This window comes from Scyliorhinus torazame, chromosome 9 (genome assembly GCF_047496885.1).
Source record: "Scyliorhinus torazame isolate Kashiwa2021f chromosome 9, sScyTor2.1, whole genome shotgun sequence".
NCBI classification, from domain to species: Eukaryota; Metazoa; Chordata; class Chondrichthyes; order Carcharhiniformes; family Scyliorhinidae; genus Scyliorhinus; species Scyliorhinus torazame.
In genome coordinates this window covers 217935957-217958479 of record NC_092715.1, presented here as the reverse complement: position 1 = coordinate 217958479, position 22523 = coordinate 217935957, and the positions used below count along the sequence as shown (strand labels likewise).

General features: G+C 46.2%; 1 protein-coding gene across 5 annotated transcripts in view; it reads right to left on the bottom strand.

The window, feature by feature from the left end:
- Positions 1-22523, bottom strand: part of LOC140429747 (ephrin type-A receptor 5-like) — a 457733-nt gene that overhangs the window by 108721 nt on the left and 326489 nt on the right. For all 5 annotated transcript variants that reach the window (XM_072517111.1, XM_072517112.1, XM_072517108.1 and 2 more), the window contains one exon: positions 12681-12783. In XM_072517111.1, the coding sequence (XP_072373212.1) occupies positions 12681-12783 (103 nt within the window). The remainder of the gene's footprint in view (positions 1-12680; positions 12784-22523) is intronic.

Here is a 22523-nt window from a genome sequence, read left to right as displayed (position 1 = left end):
GAAGAGTATAGAGATTGTCAAAATAGAGTTAAGAGGGAAATCAGGAGGGCAAAAAGGGGACATGAAATTGCTTTGGCAAATAATGCAAAGGAGAATCCAAAGAGCTTCTACAGATACATAAAGGGAAAAAGAGTAACTAGGGACAGAGTAGGGCCTCTTAAGGATCAACAAGGACATCTATGTGCAGAGCCACAAAAGTTGGGTGAGATCCTGAATGAATATTTCTCATCGGTATTCACGGTGGAAAAAGGCATGGATGTTAGGAAACTAAGGGAAATAAATAGTGATGTCTTGAGAAGTGTGCATATTACAGAGGAGGAGGTGCTGGAAGTCTTAAAGCGCATCAAGGTAGATAAATCCCCGGGACCTGATGAAATGTATCCCAGGATGTTGTGGGAGGCTAGGGAGGAAATTGCGGGTCCCCTAACAGAGATATTTGAATCATCGGCAGCCACAGGTGAGGTGCCTGAAGATTGGAGAGTGGCGAATGTTGTGCCCTTGTTTAAGAAGGGCAGCAGGGAAAAGCCTGGGAACTACAGACCGGTGAGCCTAACGTCTGTAGTAGGTAAGTTGCTCGAAGGTATTCTGAGAGACAGGATCTACAAGCATTTAGAGAGGCAAGGACTGATTCGGGGCAGTCAGCATGGCTTTGTGCGTGGAAAATCATGTCTCACAAATTTGATTGAGTTTTTTGAGGGGGTGACCAAGAAGGTAGATGAGGGCAGTGCAGTAGACGTTGTCTACATGGACTTTAGCAAAGCCTTTGACAAGGTACCGCATGGTAGGTTGTTGCAGAAGGTTAAAGCTCACGGGATCCAGGGTGAGGTTGCCAATTGGATTCAAAATTGGCTGAACGACAGAAGACAGAGGGTGGTTGTAGAGGGTTGTTTTTCAAACTGGAGGCCTGTGACCAGTGGTGTGCCTCAGGGATCGGTGCTGGGTCCACTGTTATTTGTGATTTATATTAATGATTTGGATGAGAATTTAGGAGGCATGGTTAGTAAGTTTGCAGATGACACCAAGATTGGTGGCACAGTGGATAGTGAAGAAGGTTATCTAGGATTGCAACGGGATCTTGATCAATTAGGCCAGTGGGCCGACGAATGGCAGATGGAGTTTAATTTAGATAAATGTGAGGTGATGCATTTTGGCAGATCAAATCAGGCCAGGACCTACTCAGTTAATGGTATGGCGTTGGGGAGAGTTATAGAACAAAGAGATCTAGGAGTACAGGTTCATAGCTCCTTGAAGGGGGAGTCGCAGGTGGACAGGGTGGTGAAGAAGGCATTCGGCATGCTTGGTTTCATTGGTCAGAACATTGAATACAGGAGTTGGGACGTCTTGTTGAAGTTGTACAAGACATTGGTACGGCCACACTTGGAATACTGTGTGCAATTCTGGTCACCCTATTATAGAAAGGATATTATTAAACTAGAAAGAGTGCAGAAAAGATTTACTAGGATGTTACCGGGACTTGATGGTTTGAGTTATAAGGAGAGGCTGGATAGACTGGGACTTTTTTCCCTGGAGCGTAGGAGGCTTAGGGGTGATCTTATAGAGGTCTATAAAATAATGAGGGGCATAGATAAGGTAGATAGTCAACATCTTTTCCCAAAGGTAGGGGAGTCTAAAACTAGAGGGCATAGGTTTAAGGTGAGAGGGGAGAGATTCAGAAGGGCCCAGATGGGCAATTTCTTCACTCAGAGGGTAGTGAGTGTCTGGAATGTGTTGCCAGAGGTAGTAGTAGAGGCGGGTACAATTGTGTCTTTTAAAAAGCATTTAGATAGTTACATGGGTAAGATGGGTATAGAGGGTTATGGGCCAAGTGCGGGCAACTGTGACTAGCTTAATGGTAAAAACTGGGCGGCATGGACTGGTTGGGCCGAAGAGCCTGTTTCCATGCTGTAAACTTCTATGATTCTATGATTCTAACTAATTGCAATGTCTCTTAACCCATTACTTAACAGTACTTGCTGTCCATAGAACCAAAATGGACATCCTCAAAACACATGGCTGTGAGGTTGACAAGCTAGATTAGGTTCCAATGGGAGAGACTCGTTTAAATATACGCAACTTCTAATGCTGAGTTCAGGGGAAAAGTTGGAAAGATTTGCATTTATATAGCACCGTTCACATCCTGAGGACACCCAAAAGTTATTTATAACCAATTAAGATCTTCTGAAAAATATTCACCTCCTAATTGGATTGGATTGGATATGTTTATTGTCACGTGTACCGAGGTAGTGAAAAGTATTTTTCTGCGAGCAGCTCAACAGATCATTAAGTACATGGGAAGAAAAGGGAATTAAAGAAAATACATAATAGGGCAACACAACATATACAATGTAACTACATAAGCACTGGCATCGGATGAAGCATACAGGGTGTAGTGTTAATGAGGTCAGTCCATAAGAGGGTCATTTAGGAGTCTGGTGACAGTGAGGAAGAAGCTGTTTTTGAGTCTGTTCGTGATTGTTCTCAAACTTCTGTATCTCCTGCCCGATGGAAGAAGTTGAAAGAGTAAGTAAGCCGGGTGGGAGGGATCTTTGATTATGCTGCCCGTTTTCCCCAGGCAGCGGGAGGTGTAGATGGAGTCAGGTCCGTGTGATGGACTGGGCGGTGTTCACGACTCTCTGAAGTTTCTTGCGGTCCTGGGCCGAGCAGTTGCCACACCAGGCTGTGATGCAGCCCGATAGGATGCTTTCTATGGTGCATCTGTAAAAGTTGATAAGGGTTAATGTGGTCATGCCGAATTTCCTTAGTTTCCTGAGGAAGTATAGGCGCTGCTGTGCTTTCTTGGTGGTAGCGTCGACGTGGGTGGATCAGGCCAGATTTTTGGAGATGTGCACCCCTAGGAATTTGAAACTGCTAACCATCTCCACTTCGGCCCCGTTGATGCTGACAGGGGTGTGTACAGTACTTTGCTTCCTGTAGTCAATTTGGGAAAACTAATTTGGGAAAACTAATTCCCAATTCATCAACAGTCCAACACTCCTTCCTGTCCCTTTGTAACATTGTACACTTAGCCACAAAGCAAAAATAAAAGACAACAGAAAGTACTCATTCAAAATAATATTCTTGAATTAAACCATGACATATTACATGTAAATTGAAACTAACTCCCCTTGTGCATTTCTTGTATTTTATGTGTCTTTGCCTGTCATAGTGCTCCTACCCAGCCCTACTTTAGTGATTTCAGCATGGCGGGCGGAAGGCGAATGACATGCAGTTCAGAAGGATGCAAATTACCTTTGAGGATCAGCTTGAGCAGCTGTGGGCCTCAAAGGACTATCTTCTATTTTGACATGGACTGACTGGCTGACACGTAACAGAAAGGGCATTGGGGTGGGATCATCCCATGATGCCATGCTCCGCAAACCGTCGCACACATTCGGCACTTCAGCCCTATGTCTCCCCCACCAATCACATTGATCAGTCAGTAAAGATGCACTGCTGCTAGCATGGGGTCTCTCCTCACCACCTCCCCCCCCCCCCCCCCCCCCGCCAATCAATGCTCAGGCCCCTCATGTCTGCCACTCTTCTCCAAAGATAAGGAGGCAATGGGCTGACAAAGTGTAAAGAGGCTGCCCACCTCAGATGTTAGTTGGATGAAAACGCCAGGACACCAGTCCTTGGAGGGGACTGCGGCAGATGAGGGGTCATTCAGTATCGCTGAACCCTATGATAAGCCCGTTCATTGACAAGGCGTGTTCAGCTCATTCTCAGGCATGAGTCAGAAATACCGCTGAGGAATAGAGGAGCATCGCTTTGTCCTCAAAGCAAGTCGTCATCATTCTCCCGCTGAGTCCGGCCAATAGCTTTAGTGCTCTGCCATGAACTTGGGCACCAGCATGAGAACCTACCGCTGGCACACATTTCCGATGAGATGTCATGCTCCTTGGTGGGGGGAGTTCCTCACTCCCTAGTCCTGATTGTCCCCAAACCGAGAGGTTATGCCCGCATCCCTAGCTCTTCGGCCCATGCGGGCCCTGGCCAATGCCTAAGGTCCATCATCCTCTCCCTCCGTGGGTTGCCCGTGGCGCCCTCCTCCTCATCCATGGAAATGTGTCACTCCCTCATCTCCTCCTGGTTCATCTGGTCTCCTCTCTGCAGTGCCATGATGTGAAGAGAACAGCAGACCACTTTATGTGGGAACCCCTCTTGGAGGGTACCCACCGACTGTTCCGGGCACTGGAACCGGATCTTCAGCAGTCCTGTCACCTGCTCGACCAGCATATGCATTGAGCCCCGTTGTAGTAAGTCTCCGCAGTTGTATGTGGTCTCTGCATTGGTATCATCAGCCACCTCCTGTGTGGGTACCTCCTGTCCCCAAGGAGCAATCCCTCCAGCCACTGATCCCCCTCAAAGATATCTGGGATCTGCGAGTGCCCCAAGATGTAACTATCATGGATGCTTGCCAGGAAACAGACACAAACCTGCATTATGCGCATCGTGTGGTCACAAACGGTGTTGGACATTAAGGGAGTGGTATCCCTTGCGGTTCATGAATGGCGCCGCATGACACCGTTGAGACCACAGGGCCACATGGATGCAGTCAATCACACCCTACACCTGGGTATGCCTGCTAAGCGGGCAAAGTCCATGGGGCTGGCATCCTGGCTCACCTGATCCAGTTTGAGTCTATATACAGGTGGAACTTTGTAAAAAAGGGCATCTGTTACCTCCCTTATACATTTGTGTACAGCTGACTGGGAAATGTCACACAGGTGCTGCCCTAAAACGAGACGCTTTCAATGGGTTACTGCCGCTATGAATTTAAGGGCCACGGGCAGTAGGTGCCCTCCCATTCCATGTGGTGCCAGCTCTTGTAGGAGCTGACAAAGGTGGTCCACTATCGCCAAGGGGAGGAGCAGCCTTCTCAGGCACTGAAGCTCTTGCATCTGCAGGTAGGATGTCCAATGTCGGAAGATCCTTTGTTGGTAGTGTCTCCTATAAGGCTCCACCATCTGTGGTGCTGCTCCAGGAGCAGCTAATGGGCCCAGCCTCCTCACCCTCACAGAGCACTGATCCTGGCCACGCGCAGCGGTACCTTGATGTCTCTGCTGCTGCTCGATTGCTATGAGTATAATAGCCAACTCAAGTGGCTCCATACTTCTCCAGAATCAAATACTGAAAAGAGGAGAACACCAAAGTGAGCACTGAAGATTCCTGACAGATCCTTGACCCTCAGCCCTCCACGTTTCTGGGATATCCACCCATGTGCTTCCCCTTTAGAGAGTGTCTCTCCACTTAGCCTCACTCCCTCCCCTGTCACACTATAGCCACTTCCCCACAGTTGTCCCTCTCAACTCCACCTGGGTGAGACGCATGGACCTTCGAGAGTCTTAGTGGCACCTTACCCCGAACGGACATTTGAATGGATGCATAGGACCAGCATCTGCCTCCTCATAGGGAACCTCAAAGATACCTTGAATGGAGTGAGTGATGACAGACATCACCATCATGCCTTGCATAGGGGTACACATCATTGTAATGTCAACACTTGCATGAGCCTTGGAGTTCAATGCTTGGGGCCAATGCTTTCAACTATTTTGGTCAACACAAATAACCAAGTAAGCTAAATCAAATAAACTGAGGGACAAACCAAAGGGACAGTTCCTTAAAGGGAAACTGCCTGAAACAAAAAGCAAATCACAAATGAAATTTAAAACTTCAAATTAAAATAGGATTAAAGGGGCAATAAAGCACCCCAGGCTTTGCTGTACCATCGGGCAAGGAGGTACTTGTGGTTGTCAGTCGACACTGCACTTCTCCAGGAACACCTGGCCATGAATGTCCCAATAGTAGAGGGGCACACAGTCGGGTTGGACATCCGCCTCAGTCGCCCGCTTCCTAGATTTGTTGATGGCAAGTTTGGCCGGGCTCAGGAGCAGGATAAAGAGGAGGTCCTCCTCCTTCTCCACCCCTCTTCGCACTGGGTGCCCATAGATCAGGAGTGTGAGGCTGAAGTGCAAACAAAACTGTAACAAAAGGGTTTTATAAACGGTTAAGAACTTGGCTCTAATCAGTGGAACTGATATTTAGCTCTGCAGATTTAATTGGCACAACTGACTAGTCATGGAAGGGTGAAGTGGCATATCAGGCAAAAGACTGCTTCTCGTGGCAGATGAGGCACAGTTGATTCGAGTGAAGCCTGCAATTCGTATGACAAGCACATCCCTAGAGGACACCCTCATTCCCCCAGGCACAAGGGCTGAAGAGTTGACAAGCCTTTCATCAGCCGCTGCCATCCACCTCAATATTAATTAATTCCTGACAGTTAAACAACCCCGACACGTGGATTTGAACTTCCATGCAGCTTAGCCACAATGTCCTCAGTTATGCCTGAGTGTGGGGCTTCAACTCACACTGCAGTGGTCCCACCCCCCAGGGAGAGGGTCTTCATGACTCATGAGGCAGAGATGCACCCCATTCCTGAATCCCCCACTCTGCCCGAGCAGCCATTCATGGAACCCCACCCTAGAACCTCACGGTCGATTCAGTGCTGACCTTCTGTATCCACCTCCTCCCACCCACTTTCCAGCCATTACTAAGGACAGACACTCCGTCAGCAGTGATTTTGACACACGCTCAGCAAAGAGGACACGAGATGCTCTGCCTGCATGCCAGCCTTCACACCCCCTTAAAGCAAGGGTCGCCCCGCCCCTGAGTTCACTATACAGAACCCCATCCCCAAGTTGAACTTATCTGTGTCCCCTCTGGTGTCCCCTTAGCATTAAACACCCTGGCGGGTGATGGCTGTCTGAGCGCTCACCTCCAATATCCCCTTCAGAGGTGAGGTCTCCAGGTTCACCTTTGATGCTATGATGTCACACCGGTGCTCAATGAATATTCAGTGAGGTGGGGGGAGTCCCGGAGTGAATGCTCGCTAATGACACGCTAATGTAGCTAAAGAGGTTTCCTGGGCTACCGCATCGTGTTTCACATTACTCCGCCGGTGAGGGGGGGGGGGTTGAAAATTGCGATCTTGCCGGAGAGATCCATGTTTTCCAATTCTCCATGGACTTTTGCCCACAATGGTGATCCCGTGCGAGCTCAAAGTCGCCTCCACCTCATTGTCTTCCTGAGAGAAGACAGCAGGTTCATATCTCTATGGAGCTACTGCCACTTCCTTGGGGCAGTGTTTCAGCAATCCTCGTAATCTGTTGGAAGATATATTGCTGCTCTGTTGTGGCATCCTGCAAGTTTTCTGAACTCTGGTATCCACAGTTAAGATGGCAGAAACCTGAACTTGTCAATCAATGTCTGAACTTCCATTGCAGCACTCAGACATTTGGTAAAAGTTGTGTGTGCTACAATGGAACCTGAGACATCAGCTATCAGGCTTTGCTTTATCGTTAGTTCCATATGTGTGTTGCTGGAGTTGGCCATCCGTTCCATGTTGGAAGGGATGAGCATCAAGTTCTACATAAAGCCTTGTGCAAAACTGGATCCAGGTTTCTTAACACTGAATGCTGGTTTTAGGGCAGATTTCCCAATGCACCAAGTATTTCTTCTGCATCGTCGCCAATGAAGGTCCTCATCTGAGACCTCTGCAGTGGAACACATGTGCAACCTCGACCTCTGGCCAGCTGGCACCTGCACTATTCCATTTGCCGAGCTGGAGTGCACTTGTGCCCACTTTCTCACCACATGTAGATCCTGCCTCCAAGATATCCATAGTGTCAGTATCTGAGCTGGTGGCTATGAGTGAAGTGAAGTAATAGTGAGTCTATGAAACTCTCTTCCTCAAAAGGTGATGGAACAGAGTCCTTAAATATTTTGAAGGCAGAGGTAGATCCTTGATAAGCAAGGGGGTGACAGTTATCAAAGGAGTTGAGGTTACAATTAGATCAACCATGGCCTCATTGAATAGCGAAGGAATGGGTTAAGAGACATTCTAATTAGATGTTTCATTTATGTTAAGTATCCAATAATTGACACTGAAAAGTAAAGAGGCTTGAGGTGGCCTTTGGGGCATGTGATGTCGTGATAGAATTTCGTACAGAGTGTGTTAAAGGAAAATAAAGGTGTTTGTGAAAAGGAGCAGAAATCTTGACTCTTTACACAACAGCAGCCAAAGGCTAACATAGCGGAGCAGGCTCGAAGGGCCGAGTGGCCTACTATTTTGTATGTTCACATATGCTTTCATCATCACTGACTTCTTGGTCTACTTTCATTGCAGGTTTTTGGTATCCAAGTGGGAAAAGGGTTAGGGGATAAGGCCGTGGTGAGGTGTAAGTAGAAATTAAGAAGTGTATGCTTACACCAGCTGGGACTTGCAAGTCAGAAATTTTTGTAGGTTGAGGAGGAAGTGGGATGCGGGAAGGAGGATTTGGCATGTGTGTATCATCATCTTCAATGGATTCAAACCCACTGCCTCAGCAATGGCCATGCTACTAATGCCCAGCACCATCTCCGCCATGTGAGTAAGAACACTCAGGCATGCGCATCCCTGTTAGATTAGTTGCTGCAGCCACACATTGTGCATCAGCTTCTCCTGTAAAAGAGAAAGGGAAGCATGTCAGTGAGCGTGATACGATCTGTCCAGCTGTGAAATGGCAGACAGTGGGCAACAGTATTAAGTCTAACAAAAACCTTTCTCCTTGATGTCCTAACCCCAAGTTGCCCATTCCTCTGCACAATCACTGGCTCTGGCATTTGGAGGATGAGTTGTTCTCATTCCCCAGTAAGAACCTTAGGCAGTGTTACAACAAAATCAACTACTTCACCAGCAAAGGTAGCCTGAAGCAAAGATAAAGAGAAATTAATTTGCATCGAAGTAGATGAGATTTACGATTTAAAGCTATGGCTCGCTTGAATAGGTTCCCTGAGGTAGAGGGACCACTGGTTCAACCTGAATAAGCAGCGAGAAAGGTCGATGGAGTCAAAGCCACAGGCACATAGCACTATTACCTCAGATGTACGTGAGCTTGAGGAAGATTCACAGACATTAACATTTGAGTTTGTATCCTTGTTCACTGAATTTGACAAAATATTTTCAGTTTTCAGTTTAATTATTAACATTCATCTTAATCCATTGAAATTTTTCAGTTTATTTTTCTCTTTTACTGATACCTTTACAGTTCATCATACATGGGTTCACCTTTCCGCAACTGTGTGTCAGATTTATTGACTAGTATGCTTTGGTTTCTATGAATCATGACAAGGCATGATGGGTGGTTGCGTGCGCTGGTATGGAGTTCAAATTCCATGAACATTTTGGCTGATCCCGTGGGAAAATGAGTAACCATATTAGTGCAGTGTGCCTGCAGGTCACAGAACTGGGATCCAGAGAGATCCCCACCCACCCACAACTGGAATCATTCCAGCATGCCTGGTCCATCAAGTGCCAAGTACATCATGTCCAAAGTGTGAGAAAAGGTCATTGGCAAAGTTCTGAAATGTCCCCGGTGCAACGTTAAAGGGGCTGGAAATAGCCTGCTGAGTTTCCAACTCCTGTTCTTTTCCTTTGCTCCTTAGGAAGTCAGTGGCTGGAAGCACTAGCTGACTAGCAGGTGGTGATAAACATTTTAGCTGCTGCTGGAAAGACAGAGGAATGATACCCACCTCCTCGGATAAATAGTTTGGAAGAGGGTAACTGCAGCATGGGAGGGAAGGCAGAGACAAGGGTATCCTAAAGATTCCTTGTGGGAGCTGGCCACCCACTGGAGTCTGACGTCGAAGAAGTACCATCACTTGACCTGACACTCTTAGCCACCAGCTCAACAATTGGCTGTGTGTGTACCTTACAGGGTAGTGTCGGGTTGAGATTAGCACATAAACGTCAAAGGGGTAGGGATGCTGGTGGTCTCACACACAGGTGATTTTTTGAGTGATGACCAATACCGAGGCAGCACTTGTGGATGCACCCATGATGCAGCATAGGGTGATTGATGTCTCAACTTTCTTGTACTTCTTTCAAGTTCGTACACCATATTCACTGCTCACAATACAACCTCCTCTAACTTGGGAGAGACCAAATGCAGACAGGATGACAGCTTTGTGGAAACATGACCCCCAACCTTCATTGTTTGCCATTTTAATTCACCACCTTGCTCTCATGTTGACATTGAACAGTATTGACAAGGTAGACATTGAGATGTTTCCTCTTGTGGGTGAGTCCAGAACTAGGTGGCACTTTATTAAATTAGGGGTCGCCCTGACAAAGCAGAGATGAGGAAAATTTGTTCTCCCAGAGGTTTGTGCGATTTTGGAACTCTTTGCCTCAGAAGGCAGTGGAAGCGGTAACACTGAATATTTTTAAGGCAGAGGTAGGTTGATTCCCTATGGTTACCAGGGGTGGATGGGGTTGTGGAAATCAACACATACAGATCAACCATGATATTACGGAATGCCAGAGCAAGCTCGAGGGGCCAAATGGCCATTTTTGCTGTATTTCGTAGGTTTGTATGAGCTGCATCACTGATTGAACCCATACCCACACGCATAAGAAGAAATCCCGTGCATTTAGGGCTATGAAGGGCAGCACAGTAGCACAGTGGTTAGCACAATTGCTTCACAGCTCCAGGGTCCCAGGTTCGATTCCTGGCTTGGGTCGCTGTCTGTGCGGAGTCTACATATGCTCCCTGTGACTGCGTGGGTTTCCTCCCACAGTCCAAAGATATGCAGATTAGGTGGATTGGGCCATGATAAATTGCCCTTTGTGTCCAAAAAAGGTTGGGTGGGGTTACCGGGATAGGGTGGAGGCATGTGCTTAAGTGGGGTGCTCTTTCCAAGGGCCAGTGCAGACTCGATGGGCCTAATGGCCTCCTTCTGTACTGTAAATTCTATGATTCTACGTTTTTGTTTACAAAATAACAGAAGTTTATGTGAACATGTGAATCACAAATACTAGGAGAAAATATTTCCTAAGTAGTATCTATTTCAATGCAGACTCCAAATTGTTCTTCATTCAAGATTCATTAGTTGAGCATGGTTGACCTTTGTAGCTGACACTGAGGAGTTTCCATGGGATGTTCTTCCTGATACCCCACTCCATGCGTCAAAGCAGCTGCTTCACCTCCGCAGGAATCTCCAACAACAAGTACTTTTGGATGACAAAGTTGTCCAGGTGGTGTAATTAGTAAGGTAGTCTTCTCAAATGCTGCCTTACCCACCTTTGGTCTATCTTGCACTGCTCTTAAACGTCCATTTAAATTGGTCACAAGTTAATATCCATACAAAATTGCAGAGTTGGCACTCAAAGAACAAAGAAATGTACAGCACAGGAACAGGCCCTTCGGCCCTCCAGGCCCGTGCCGACCATGCTGCCCGGCTAAACTACAATCTTCTACACTTCCTGGGTCCGTATCACTCTATTCCCATCCTATTCATGTATTTGTCAAGATGCCCCTTAAATGTCACTATCGTCCCTGCTTCCACCACCTCCTCCGGTAGCGAGTTCCAGGCACCCACTACCCTCTGCGTAAAAAACTTGCCTCGTACATCTACTCTAAACCTTGCCCCCCTCACCTTAAACCTATGCCCCCTAGTAATTGACCCCTCTAACCTGGGGAAAAGCCTCTGACTATCCACTCTGTCTATGCCCCTCATAATTTTGTAGACCTCAATCAGGTCGCCCCTCAACCTCCGTCGTTCCAGTGAGAACAAACCGAGTTTATTCAACCGCTCCTCATAGCTAATGCCCTCCATACCAGGCAACATTCTGGTAAATCTCTTCTGCACCCTCTCTAAAGCCTCCACATCCTTCTGGTAGTGTGGCAACCAGAATTGAAAACTATACTCCAAGTGTGGCCTAACTAAGGTTCTACACAGCTGCAACATGACTTGCCAATTCTTATACTCAATGCCCCGGCCAATGAAGGCAAGCATGCCGTATGCCTTCTTGACTACCTTCTCCACCTGTGTTGCCCCTTTCAATGACCTGTGGACCTGTACTCCTAGATCTCTTTGACTTTCAATACTCTTGAGGGTTCTACCATTCACTGTATATTCACTCAGTCTGAACACTGGGACAAAATATTCCCGGTGGTCCCAAAGGCATTCAGTCAACCAGAAGCCATTCCTGTTCAATCCATGTGCAAAGCAGAAAGAAATCCAACTAAAACTTGGTAACTACTGCATTCTCTCTTGAAGGTTTCTGGAGGTTATGCACAGCAAAGTATAGCACTTCCACCTGTCTTAGCTGATGTGAGCAACAGGTGATACTGGCAACAAATACTTTTGTTCTAAGTTGGCCTCGGTATATTAAAAACACATGTCATTGGATTTGAGGACCCAAACACCATTAAACTTAATTTATTAGTCATTAAATTCAAATTGAAAGTCTTCAGACTTCTCAAAAATTGCAATGCTTTTGTTATGGGGTGCAATTGGATCCTTACCCGAAATCCACCATGAAATGGCCAACAAGCTGATTTTAGCACCAAAACTCACAAAAAGACCCAGGTAAATTTGAGGTCAATCCATTTTTTCCTTTTAAATCTTTCATCAGCAAAGGAAACATCGGCTGGGCTTTTCCAGCCCCACCCACAGCCTGGAGAGCAGGCAAAAATCTGTTGACATTGGGTGGGAACTTTCAGTCCCGCTACAATCTCACCCATTTATCTGTGGAATAATCTTAAGCAACATAGATATTTGACATATTAATGTATTACTTGCAATAACTGTGTTCACTTTGACCAGCCATTAGAGCAGCAAAATCATGTTTCTCATACCTTCCACTAAGTAACAGGCCAGACACCACTGCCAGTAGGATCATTCCCACTGCCACGGAGACGCCGATGATTGGCACCTGACTCTGAGCACTGGCAGGTAAGGCTAGAAACAGAAAATGAAGAAGCAAATATTACAAATGCATAATGAATCTGTCCTGACATGCCTAGAGTTATTAAAAACACTTTGAAGAAAAAGACCTCATTACCTAACAGCCAAAGATATTCTGAATGATAGAACATAGAACAATACAGCGCAGTACAGGCCCTTCGGCCCACGATGTTGCACCGAAACAAAAGCCATCTAACCTACACTATACCATTATCATCCATATGTTTATCCAATAAACTTTTAAATGCCCTCAATGTTGGCGAGTTCACTACTGTAGCAGGTAGGGCATTCTAATGAAACACTTGATCTGTGGACAGGAGATATAACGACACAACCAAAGCATTGTTTCACATATATGAACGAGTAATTTGCCTGTGTAAAACAATTTTTCTGTATCAGTAAATTATCTGTCAGCATCTTATAAAATGTTAAACACCCATGACATCATTGTTTCCGAGGAATCTCCATTCAAAATTCTGGGGCATTCCATCGCTTTTGAGGTTTATGATGACTGTGTCAGCATTTGTAAAAGCAGGAAACAAGACGAGCACTTTGGGCCAGAATTTCCATCCCAATGCGGGAAAAAGAGGTGGATGAGACCCAATTCCTGAATTTCCACCCCATTCCATTTGTATGCAAGCAGCCATCCTAACACTTGCAGCTCCATTGCAGGGCAGTGATTTCAGATACCCTTGTAATTTTGATAGAATCTGGCTGGCTCCTGAAGGTTTCTAAAGCAGATGTGGTTCACAGCAGCTCAGATGTGTGGTGATTGATGGGGAAAGTCTGTTCTGGAGTCGGGGACCTTTTGAGCATTTTTGCTAACTTCACTTGTTATAATAAAACGTGGTATGATAAGTATGTTTATAGCGCTGTGATTAATGATATAAATTTGCTTGGAAAAGGTAAGGGACCATTAAATTTGCTGACACTGTGAATGTGGAAAAATCTTCAGATGAATTTCACCACTGGATGAAGTGCTATTTTTCATTAAACTGAGTTGGGATTCAGATTTTGTTTTTTAAATGATTGACAATTCAGCCACCTTTTCAGCTTTTGATGTGTGAGGTGATGCATTTTGGCTGGTGGAAAATGAAAAGACAACACAAAATAAGGGGGAAAATTCTGAATGGGGTGAGGGATCAGAGGAATCTGGATGTATATGTGTAAAAATTATTGAAGATGACAGGCTGGTAGAGAGAGTAGTTAATAAACTATATAGTAACTTGGGCTTTATTAATAGGGGCATAGAATACAAGAGCAAGGAGGTTATAATGAACTTCTAGAAGACAGTAGTTAGACCTCAGCTGTAGTATTGTGTACAGTTCTGGTGCCACATTGCAGGAAGGATGTGATGCATTGGAAAGAGTGCAGAAGAGGTTTACAAGAATAGTTCCAGGGATGAGAAACTTCATTTATGAGGATAATTTGAAGAGGTTGGGACTATTCTCCTTCGAAAGAAGGCTAAGAGGAGATTTGATAGAGATGTTCAAATCATGAGGGAGCCAGGCAGAGTGGACGATTGAGCCTGTTTCCATTCATTAAAGTACCCAGAACAAGTCAGCACACATTTAAAGTGATTTGCTAAATAAGCAAATGTGATGTGAGAGAAAACATTTTCATACAAAGGGATAGTTTGAGTCTGGAATGCACTGCCTGGAATTGTGGTGGAGGCACGTTAATCGAGGCATTCAATAGGACATAGATGTTTATCTGGACAGAATAAATGTGCAGGGGTGTCGGGAAAAGGCAGGTGAATGGCACTATGTTATAGGTAAAGGTAAAGTCGTCATAGTCTCAGGTGACCATAGGCTGCTTTCCCCTTTGAGGGGGGAAGAGCTGAACTGGTGGTTGTTTAACCTGAGGATCACCACATCTCAGGTGAGTCACAAGGTTGAGAAAGTCGGTCTTCATGAATCATCTCCAAAATGCTAATTTGGAGAGCTGGTGCAGACACGGTGGGCCAAATTACCTTCTTCTGTGCCATAACAATTCTGTGATTCTGTGATTGAAGCAGTTACAACAAATGGCCTCACAGTTTTTAATCTATTCAATCCAGAACGATTTGTGGACACTGCTGTGCAATGGAAATTCATTATGAATGCTTGGATGAGCTCCAAACCCCAGAAATGCAATCAGCTGAGCAGGGGGTATTGATAAAGCTGTCAAGGGGACAGTGATATTTGTGAAGATTAACAGTTTTCTGAGCTCCAAAAAAGACTATGGGTTGGATTCTCTGCTTCGCGACACTGGAATCGTGAATCATGATCGGGTGGAGAATCGGGCGTCAGCTGAAAATTGAGTCTGGCGCCGGGCGCCAAACCAACCATTAATACATTCCTTCCCTGCACCGGCGTTGGCACTCAAAGCCTGCGTTTGCATGCATTAACGTATCATAACTGGGTTTGTACCAGTATTCTCCAGGCCTCCACGATGCTCTGCCCCCATCAGGTGGAAGTGATGATAACACGGTTCACATATGGTATTTAAAAATGGGACCGGGGGCAGCACGGTGGTGCAGTGGGTTATCTTTGCGGTTTCACGGCGCCGAGGTCCCTGGCTCGATCCCGGCTCTGGGTCACTGTCCATTTGGAGTTTGCACATTCTCCCCGTGTTTGCGTGGGTTTTGCTCCCACAACCCAAAGATGTGCAGGGTAGGTGGATTGGCCATGCTAAATTGCCCCTTAATTTAAAGAAATGAATTGGGTACTCGAAATTTTTTTTAAAAATGGGTCCGGGAACCATAGCTGCTGAGGGAGAGAAACGAGATAAGAAAAGTTTCCAAATCGCAATGGTGGGCAAACAATTGTGCCGCTGGCTGGGGGCACTGCCAGGGCCAGGAGCAGTAGTGAGCACCAACTTGGAGATGGGCCGTGGGTTCAGGGTGTGTGCCCCAGGATCAGATTGGCTAGGCAGGGACTGCCATTGCTCCGGCCTGCAAGGCAGCCATCCGGCTGTGCACTCTGCCGACTGCCCACCATGTCTGATAAATGAGCAGAGCAACACTGGCCGTATTGGAACCCCACCAGGCAATCCCCGTGTGAACCCTCAGACCCCAGCTGATCTATCAATGGGATGGGCATGGCCATGTCCACCCAGTGGCACCAGGTGTTACCACCCACCCTCAGTTCACACATTCGAAGCGCTGCCCCACTGCAGGGGAAACAGAGGACAAGCAGAGCGCAACCTGGACAGCGGACACATGCACCATGGCCTTTGGCACCCTCCCTGGCACAGTGCTCATCTCAGGGCAGAGGCCCCACTTGTGTCACTATCAGTTGGCCCACTCCACAGGACTACCAGCTATCCCCAAGCTCTGTCTGCCTACTGTGGCTCTACCCCACTCCATCTTGCCACTGGACTGATTGTCACAGCCTGTGTGCCGCACACAGGACCCACAGCACACTACAGCTATGGTCCCAGTGGGTGCCCAGCCACCTCACCCAACCCCATCTGTGGACCCTGCCCGCACGCATGCCACCATGCATGGAGACGGTGGGTGCCACACAGCGACACCCCTACCCCATGACCTGGTGCCACCCTGCTGACTGGGTATCACATGGCCCACTCAAGGAGGACACCCTCAATAATAATAATAATCCTTATTATTGTCACAAGTAGGCTTACATTAACACTGCAATGGAGTTACTGTGAAAATCCCCTAGTCGCCACATTCCAGCGCCTGTTCGGGTACACAGAAGAATTCAAAATGTCTAATTCACCGAACAAGCACGTCTTTCGGGACTTGTGGAAGGAAATTGGAGCACCCGGAGGAAACCCTTGCAGACACGGGGAGAACGTGCAGACTCCGCACAGACAGTGACCCAAGCGGGAATCGAACCTGGGACCCTGACGCTGTGAAGCAACAGTGTTTAAAAAAAAAAAATTTAGAGTACCCAATTTATTTTTCCTAATTAAGGGGCAATTCAGCATGGCCAATTCACCTACCCTGCATATCTTTGGGTTGTAGGGGGTGAAGCCCACGCAAACACGGGGAGAATGTGCAAACCCCACACAGTCAGTGACACAGAGCCAGGATCGAACCTGGGACACCGGCACCGTGAGGCAGCAGTGGTAACCACTGCGCCATCGTGCTGCCCTGTGAAGCAACAGTGTTAACCACTATGCTACCGTGCTGCCAATAAATAGCAAAACGGTGCATAGGATAGTGGCCACAGAGTGTAATCGCTGGCATGGGTAGTGCCAGCAACTGGTACCCCTGCTGACAGAGATGGGTGGTGGGTCCAGAGTCTCCCCGGTGCCAGGCACCGATGGAGCCAGGCGTACGGTGTAGAAGACAAAGTGTCGGGGGGAACTGCCAACGGGTGTGAAGGTGGGACTGGGAAGGAGGCATGAGGAGGCGGAGGTTGCGATGCAACGCGAGGTCACCATGCAGTCTGTTGAGAATGAGAGTACTCGACATGCGAACACGTTTCCCTTTTGCTTCTGCAGAGAATGGACTTTGGTGTTCAGCCATCAATGATTGCCTTCTGCCTGGCCGCAGCAGCCCTTGTGGACACATTGAGGCTGCAGGCATAGGAGCTGCTTGGGGAGGGCCCAACACAACAGGAGGCTGTACCAGAGGAGAAGGGTCAGCCGGTGAGGCTGGGGAGCCGGCTGTCCAACAGGCCGAGGAGGAGGTGCGAAGGGGCAGCACATCTGGCCACGTATATACGATCTGCGCTTGTCCTTTGAGAACATACCAGACTGTGCGTCATGCTGAAGACTCCAGCTAACCAGGGAGACTGTGCGGCATCTATGCCAAATGATGAGGTACCTGGAACTATGAGTGTATGGAGGAGAACACCCATTCCCGGAGGCCGTCAAGGTGATGGTCACCATGAACCTCTTCACATAGGGTCTTTCCAGGCGCTGAGTGGGGATCTGTCAGGGATATCGCAGATGTCCATACATCTATGGACCTCAGGTGCATCTATATTATCGGGCAGTGAACTATAAACACTTCAATGTGGACCGAGCCCACCAGGTTGCCCAGGCAGCAGGATTTGCCGCAATCGCTGGCATCGATCACTGGATCGATGGAACACATGTCCCTCTACAGGCACCAGCCCGTGATAGAGTGCCCTTCATCAATCAGAAGGGCTTCCACTCCATGAATGTGCAGCTGGTGCGGCAGCATCTGTGAAGAGAGAAACAGAGTCAACTTTTCGAGTCCAATATGACTCTTTGGAAAAAAATCAAACTTATTCGAAACGCTGTCTTTGTTTCTCTCCCCACAGATGCTGCCAGATCAGCCGAGAGTGTCCAACATTTTCTGTTTCTATTTCTGGTCTCTGGCATCAGCAGCATTTTGCTTTAATTATGTGTCTAACTTTGTTGATGTTACAAAGTTGGCAAGGGGATGGGGAGGGTGGGGGGGGGGGGGGGGGGTGCGCAGCGAGTAAACTATGAAAAGGATGCAAAGAGGCTGCAAAAGGAATTATACAGATTAATGGAATAACCAAGACGGTGGCAGATGGAATAAAATGTGGAGAAATATAAAATTATCTGCGAGAGTACAAAAAATAGGAATGCAGAATCATTTTAAATGTTGAGAGACTGGAAAATGCTGTGTTCAAAAGAATGTGTGTCCTGTTAAAGGAATCACAGACGTTAACATGTAGCTACAGCATGTAATTGGGAAAACAAGTGGTATGTACGCCTTTATTACAAAGGGATTGGACAACAAGAGCAAATAAATTTTACAACAATTGTATAGTACGCTGGTGGGTTCATACTCAGGGTAATGTGTACAGTTTTAGTCTCCTTAGTGAAGAACAGTTACAAATGCTTTTGAGGGAGTACAATGAAGATTCATTGGCCTGTTTCATGGGATTATCCTGCGAAGAGCGATTGAGCAGATTGTGCCTATATTCCCCAGCATTTAGAAGAACGAGAAGCAATTTCATTCAAAATTATAAAATTCTTAAGGACTTTGATAAGCTAGATAATGGAAGGGTGTTTCCGTTTGCTGGGGAATTTAGAACTGGGTCGATTCAGAATAAAGGGTAGGTTATTTAGAAATGTGATGAGGAGAAATATTTTCAGGCAAAGGGATGTGAACCTTTGGAAGCCTTTACAGGAGAACTGCAGATGTTTATTCAAGGCAGAACTGCAACCTAGATTTTTGCAGCGTCATGGCGACTCCATGACACAACCAAAATTTTACTGGGAAACAAGATCTAGAAGTCTTGCCCCCATTTCCAACAGATCCTATTTTCCCCAGTATTGTGCTCAAACAGACCTCATTTTCATTGTAGTGTGGGCCTTATCCTGCAATCCGTGAGTTATGAATTTTTAGAATGGACATAAATGTAAGGTTATCCATTTTGGTAGGAATAACAGCAAAAGAGATTATTATTTAAATGATGAAATATTAAAACATGCTGCTGTGCAGAGAGACCTGGGTGTCCTAGTGCAGGAGTCGCAAAAATTTGGTTTACAGGTGCAACAGGTGATGAAGAAGGCAAATGGAGTTTTGTCCTTCATTGCTAGATGATGGAGTTTAAGACTAGGGAGGTTATGCTGCAACTGTATAAGGTGTTAGTGAGGCCACACCTGGAGTATTGTGTTCAGTTTTGGTCTCCTTACCCGAGAAAGGACTTACTGGTGCTGGAAGATGTGCAGAGATTCACTCGGCTAATCCCAGAGTTGAGGGGGTTGGATTACGAGGAGAGGTTGAGTAGACTGGGACTGTACTCGTTGGAATTTAAAAGGATGCGGGGGGACATATGAAATTATGATGGGAATAGATAGGATAGATGCGTTTCCACTGGCAGGTGAAAGCAGAACTAGAGGGCATAGCCTCAAAATAAAGGGAAGTAGATTTAAGACTGAGCTTAAGAGGAATGTCTTCACCCAAAGGGTTGTGAATCTATGGAATTCCCTGCCCAGTGAAGCAGTTGAAGCTCCTTCATTAAATGTTTTCAAGATAAAGATGGATAGTTTTTTGAAGAATAAAGGATTATGGTGTTCGGGCAGGAAAGTGGAGCTAAGTCCACAAAAGATCAGCCATGATCTCATTGAATGGCGGAGCAGGCTCGCAGGGCCAGATGGCCTACTCCTGCTCCTAGTTCTTATATTCTTAAATGCTCATGAATGGTGGGTAAGATCTGTGGAGCTGTCAAGCTGCCAGGTTTATTTGTATCACCTTCCCTTTAAAAATTGAACGAAAGCAGCCAACCTGTCTGAGAGTTGGAAAGAGAAGTGCTTTCACATTCAAGAAATGCTTGTTGCCATAACGCTAAATGCAATCATTATAGCATTTACTGCTTCCATTACCTGTCATTATCATAGTGGGGTACTGTAAGTTCAGTTTGATTGACAGCTCCAAGAGGTTTTGGGGAATCAGGGGTCTTTGATGACAATTGTGAATTCAAATATTAGTTTCCATGGGGGATTAAGTACTTGAGGGAATTTAAATGTTGAATGCGTTTTATGCATGACAGTGTCTTGTTTTATATAGCATTGGTTGTAATAGATAAATATAATTTTATTTAATCTAATCACAGCATGGCTCCCGAGAACTGTCCATGGTGGATACTATTTGTGGAGGATGTAAGGGAAAATTGTAGGAGTGGGAGACATGGATTGGCATGAGTTAACAAATAGAAACACGGAAAATAGAAGGAGGAGTAGGCCCTTTGGTGCTTCCAGCCTGCACTGCCACCCATTATGATCATGGCTGATCATCCAAGTCAAGAGTCTGTTCCCCACTTGCCCCCCATATCCTTTGATCCCTTTAACCTCAAAAGCTATAACTAATTCCTTGTTTGGCCTCAACTACTTTCTGTGATAGTGAATTGCATAGGCTCACCAGTCTCTGAGTAAGGGGCTGGGGGGGAGGGGGATGGTGGTGTAGTGGCGGGATAAGACCGAGCCCGCTATCCCCTATCCCCAGATGCAGATTTGAAGGCACCACAGATGCTGTGCCAGCCTCCCCAAACAGGCGCCAGAATGTGGCGACTAGGGGCTTTTCACAGTAACTTCATTTGAAGCCTACTTGTGACAATAAGCAATATTCATTCATTCATGCTGCCGAATGACAAGATAGGCTGGTTAAGAAGTCTACCTCAGTTCCAGTTATTTTGCTAATTAAGTGCCACCTGATGCCAACCCATTTCTCTACCTTGCTTTGTTCTGCATGGTGTCACGTTCCTTGAAAGTTGCTGAAACGGCACTCACGCAAGCAATTGAGGGGTATTTAATCAGATTAGCACATAAAAATACCAGTAATAGGAGCAGGATTAAGTCATTTGGCCCCTTGAGCCTGCTCTATCATTGAATAAGATCATGGCAGATCTAATTTGTTGTATTAACTTCACTTCCCTGCCTGCTCCCTAAAACCTTGACACCTTTGTAAATCAAAATGCCATCTAACTCAGCCTTGAATATACTCAGTGACCCAGCCTCCACTGCTCTCTGGGGAAGAGAATTCCAAAGTTTAACATCTTTCCGAGAGAAGAAATTCCCCCTCCCCTTCAGTGGGAGACCCCTTATTTAGAAATTTGCACAGAGTTCTAAATTCCCCCATAAGGGGAAACATTCTCTCAGCATCTACTCTTTCAACCTCCTCCAAATCTTTCATGTTTCAATAAATTCATCTCTCTTTCTTCTAAATGCCAGAGTATAGGCTCAACCAAGTTCCTCCTTAAATGGGGTGACCAAAACTACAGCACATTGCTCCAAGGTATGGTCTCAACAATGCCTTGGAAATCTGCAGCAAGACTTCCCTACTCTTATACTCCAGCCCCTTTGCAAGGAAGGCCAACATTCCATTCGCCTTCCTAATTATATACTGTACATTCATGCTAACGTTTTAAGATACATGTACTGCAGCATTCATCAATCTCTCTCCATTTAAATAATAATCTGTTTCTATTCTTCCCACTCAGTCAACAACCTCACATTTTTTCACAGTATAATCCATCTGCCGATTTTTTTTGTCCATTCACTTAACCTATCTATCCCTTTGCAGTCACTGTGTATCCTCCTCACAACTTGCTTTCCCACCTATCTTTGCATCATCAGCAAATTTGCCTGCAATACAGTCTGTCCATTCATCCAATCATAATGGGGACTGTAAATAGTTGCTGTCCCAGCACTAATCCCAGTAGGAATTTTACCAGTTAACGTTTGGCAACCTGAAAATGACCCAACTGTTCTCACTCTCTGCCTCTTGGTATTTATCAAATCCTTGACCCATGCTGATTGCTCACAACACAATGTATCTTATCTGGTCTAGTAACCTTATTTTAGTGGCACTTTATCCAATGTCTTTTTGAAATTGTAGTATACTACGGGAAGAATTTTCCTTTCTAGACACTAAGGGTGGGATTTTCCGGCTCAAGCAACTGCTGGGATGGTCTTGTGCTACCAACAGTCAATGGTCACTTGGTTGGGCTGCCTCATTTCCCATGGCGGGGCCTGAAAATCCCGGTCCGGTGGAGTGTGGGAAAGTCAGCGTGATTCCTAGCGTGATTCCTACTGGACAGCGGGACGGCTGAACACATGCCAGCTTCTGTTTTTCAGCAAATTAATCATGCATCAGTAAAGAGCTCAGTGAATATCACGGTGGGAAGTCGCTTGACCTGCCCTGTCATTACATCATAGGGTTGAGATCTTGGTGACATATCTCAATGGAATCTGGACAGAAATCCACTCACTGCAGGCTAGGTGTTGTGGTTAAGAGGAAACTATGACACCCAAGCGAAGCAAACCCTCTGCATCATGAT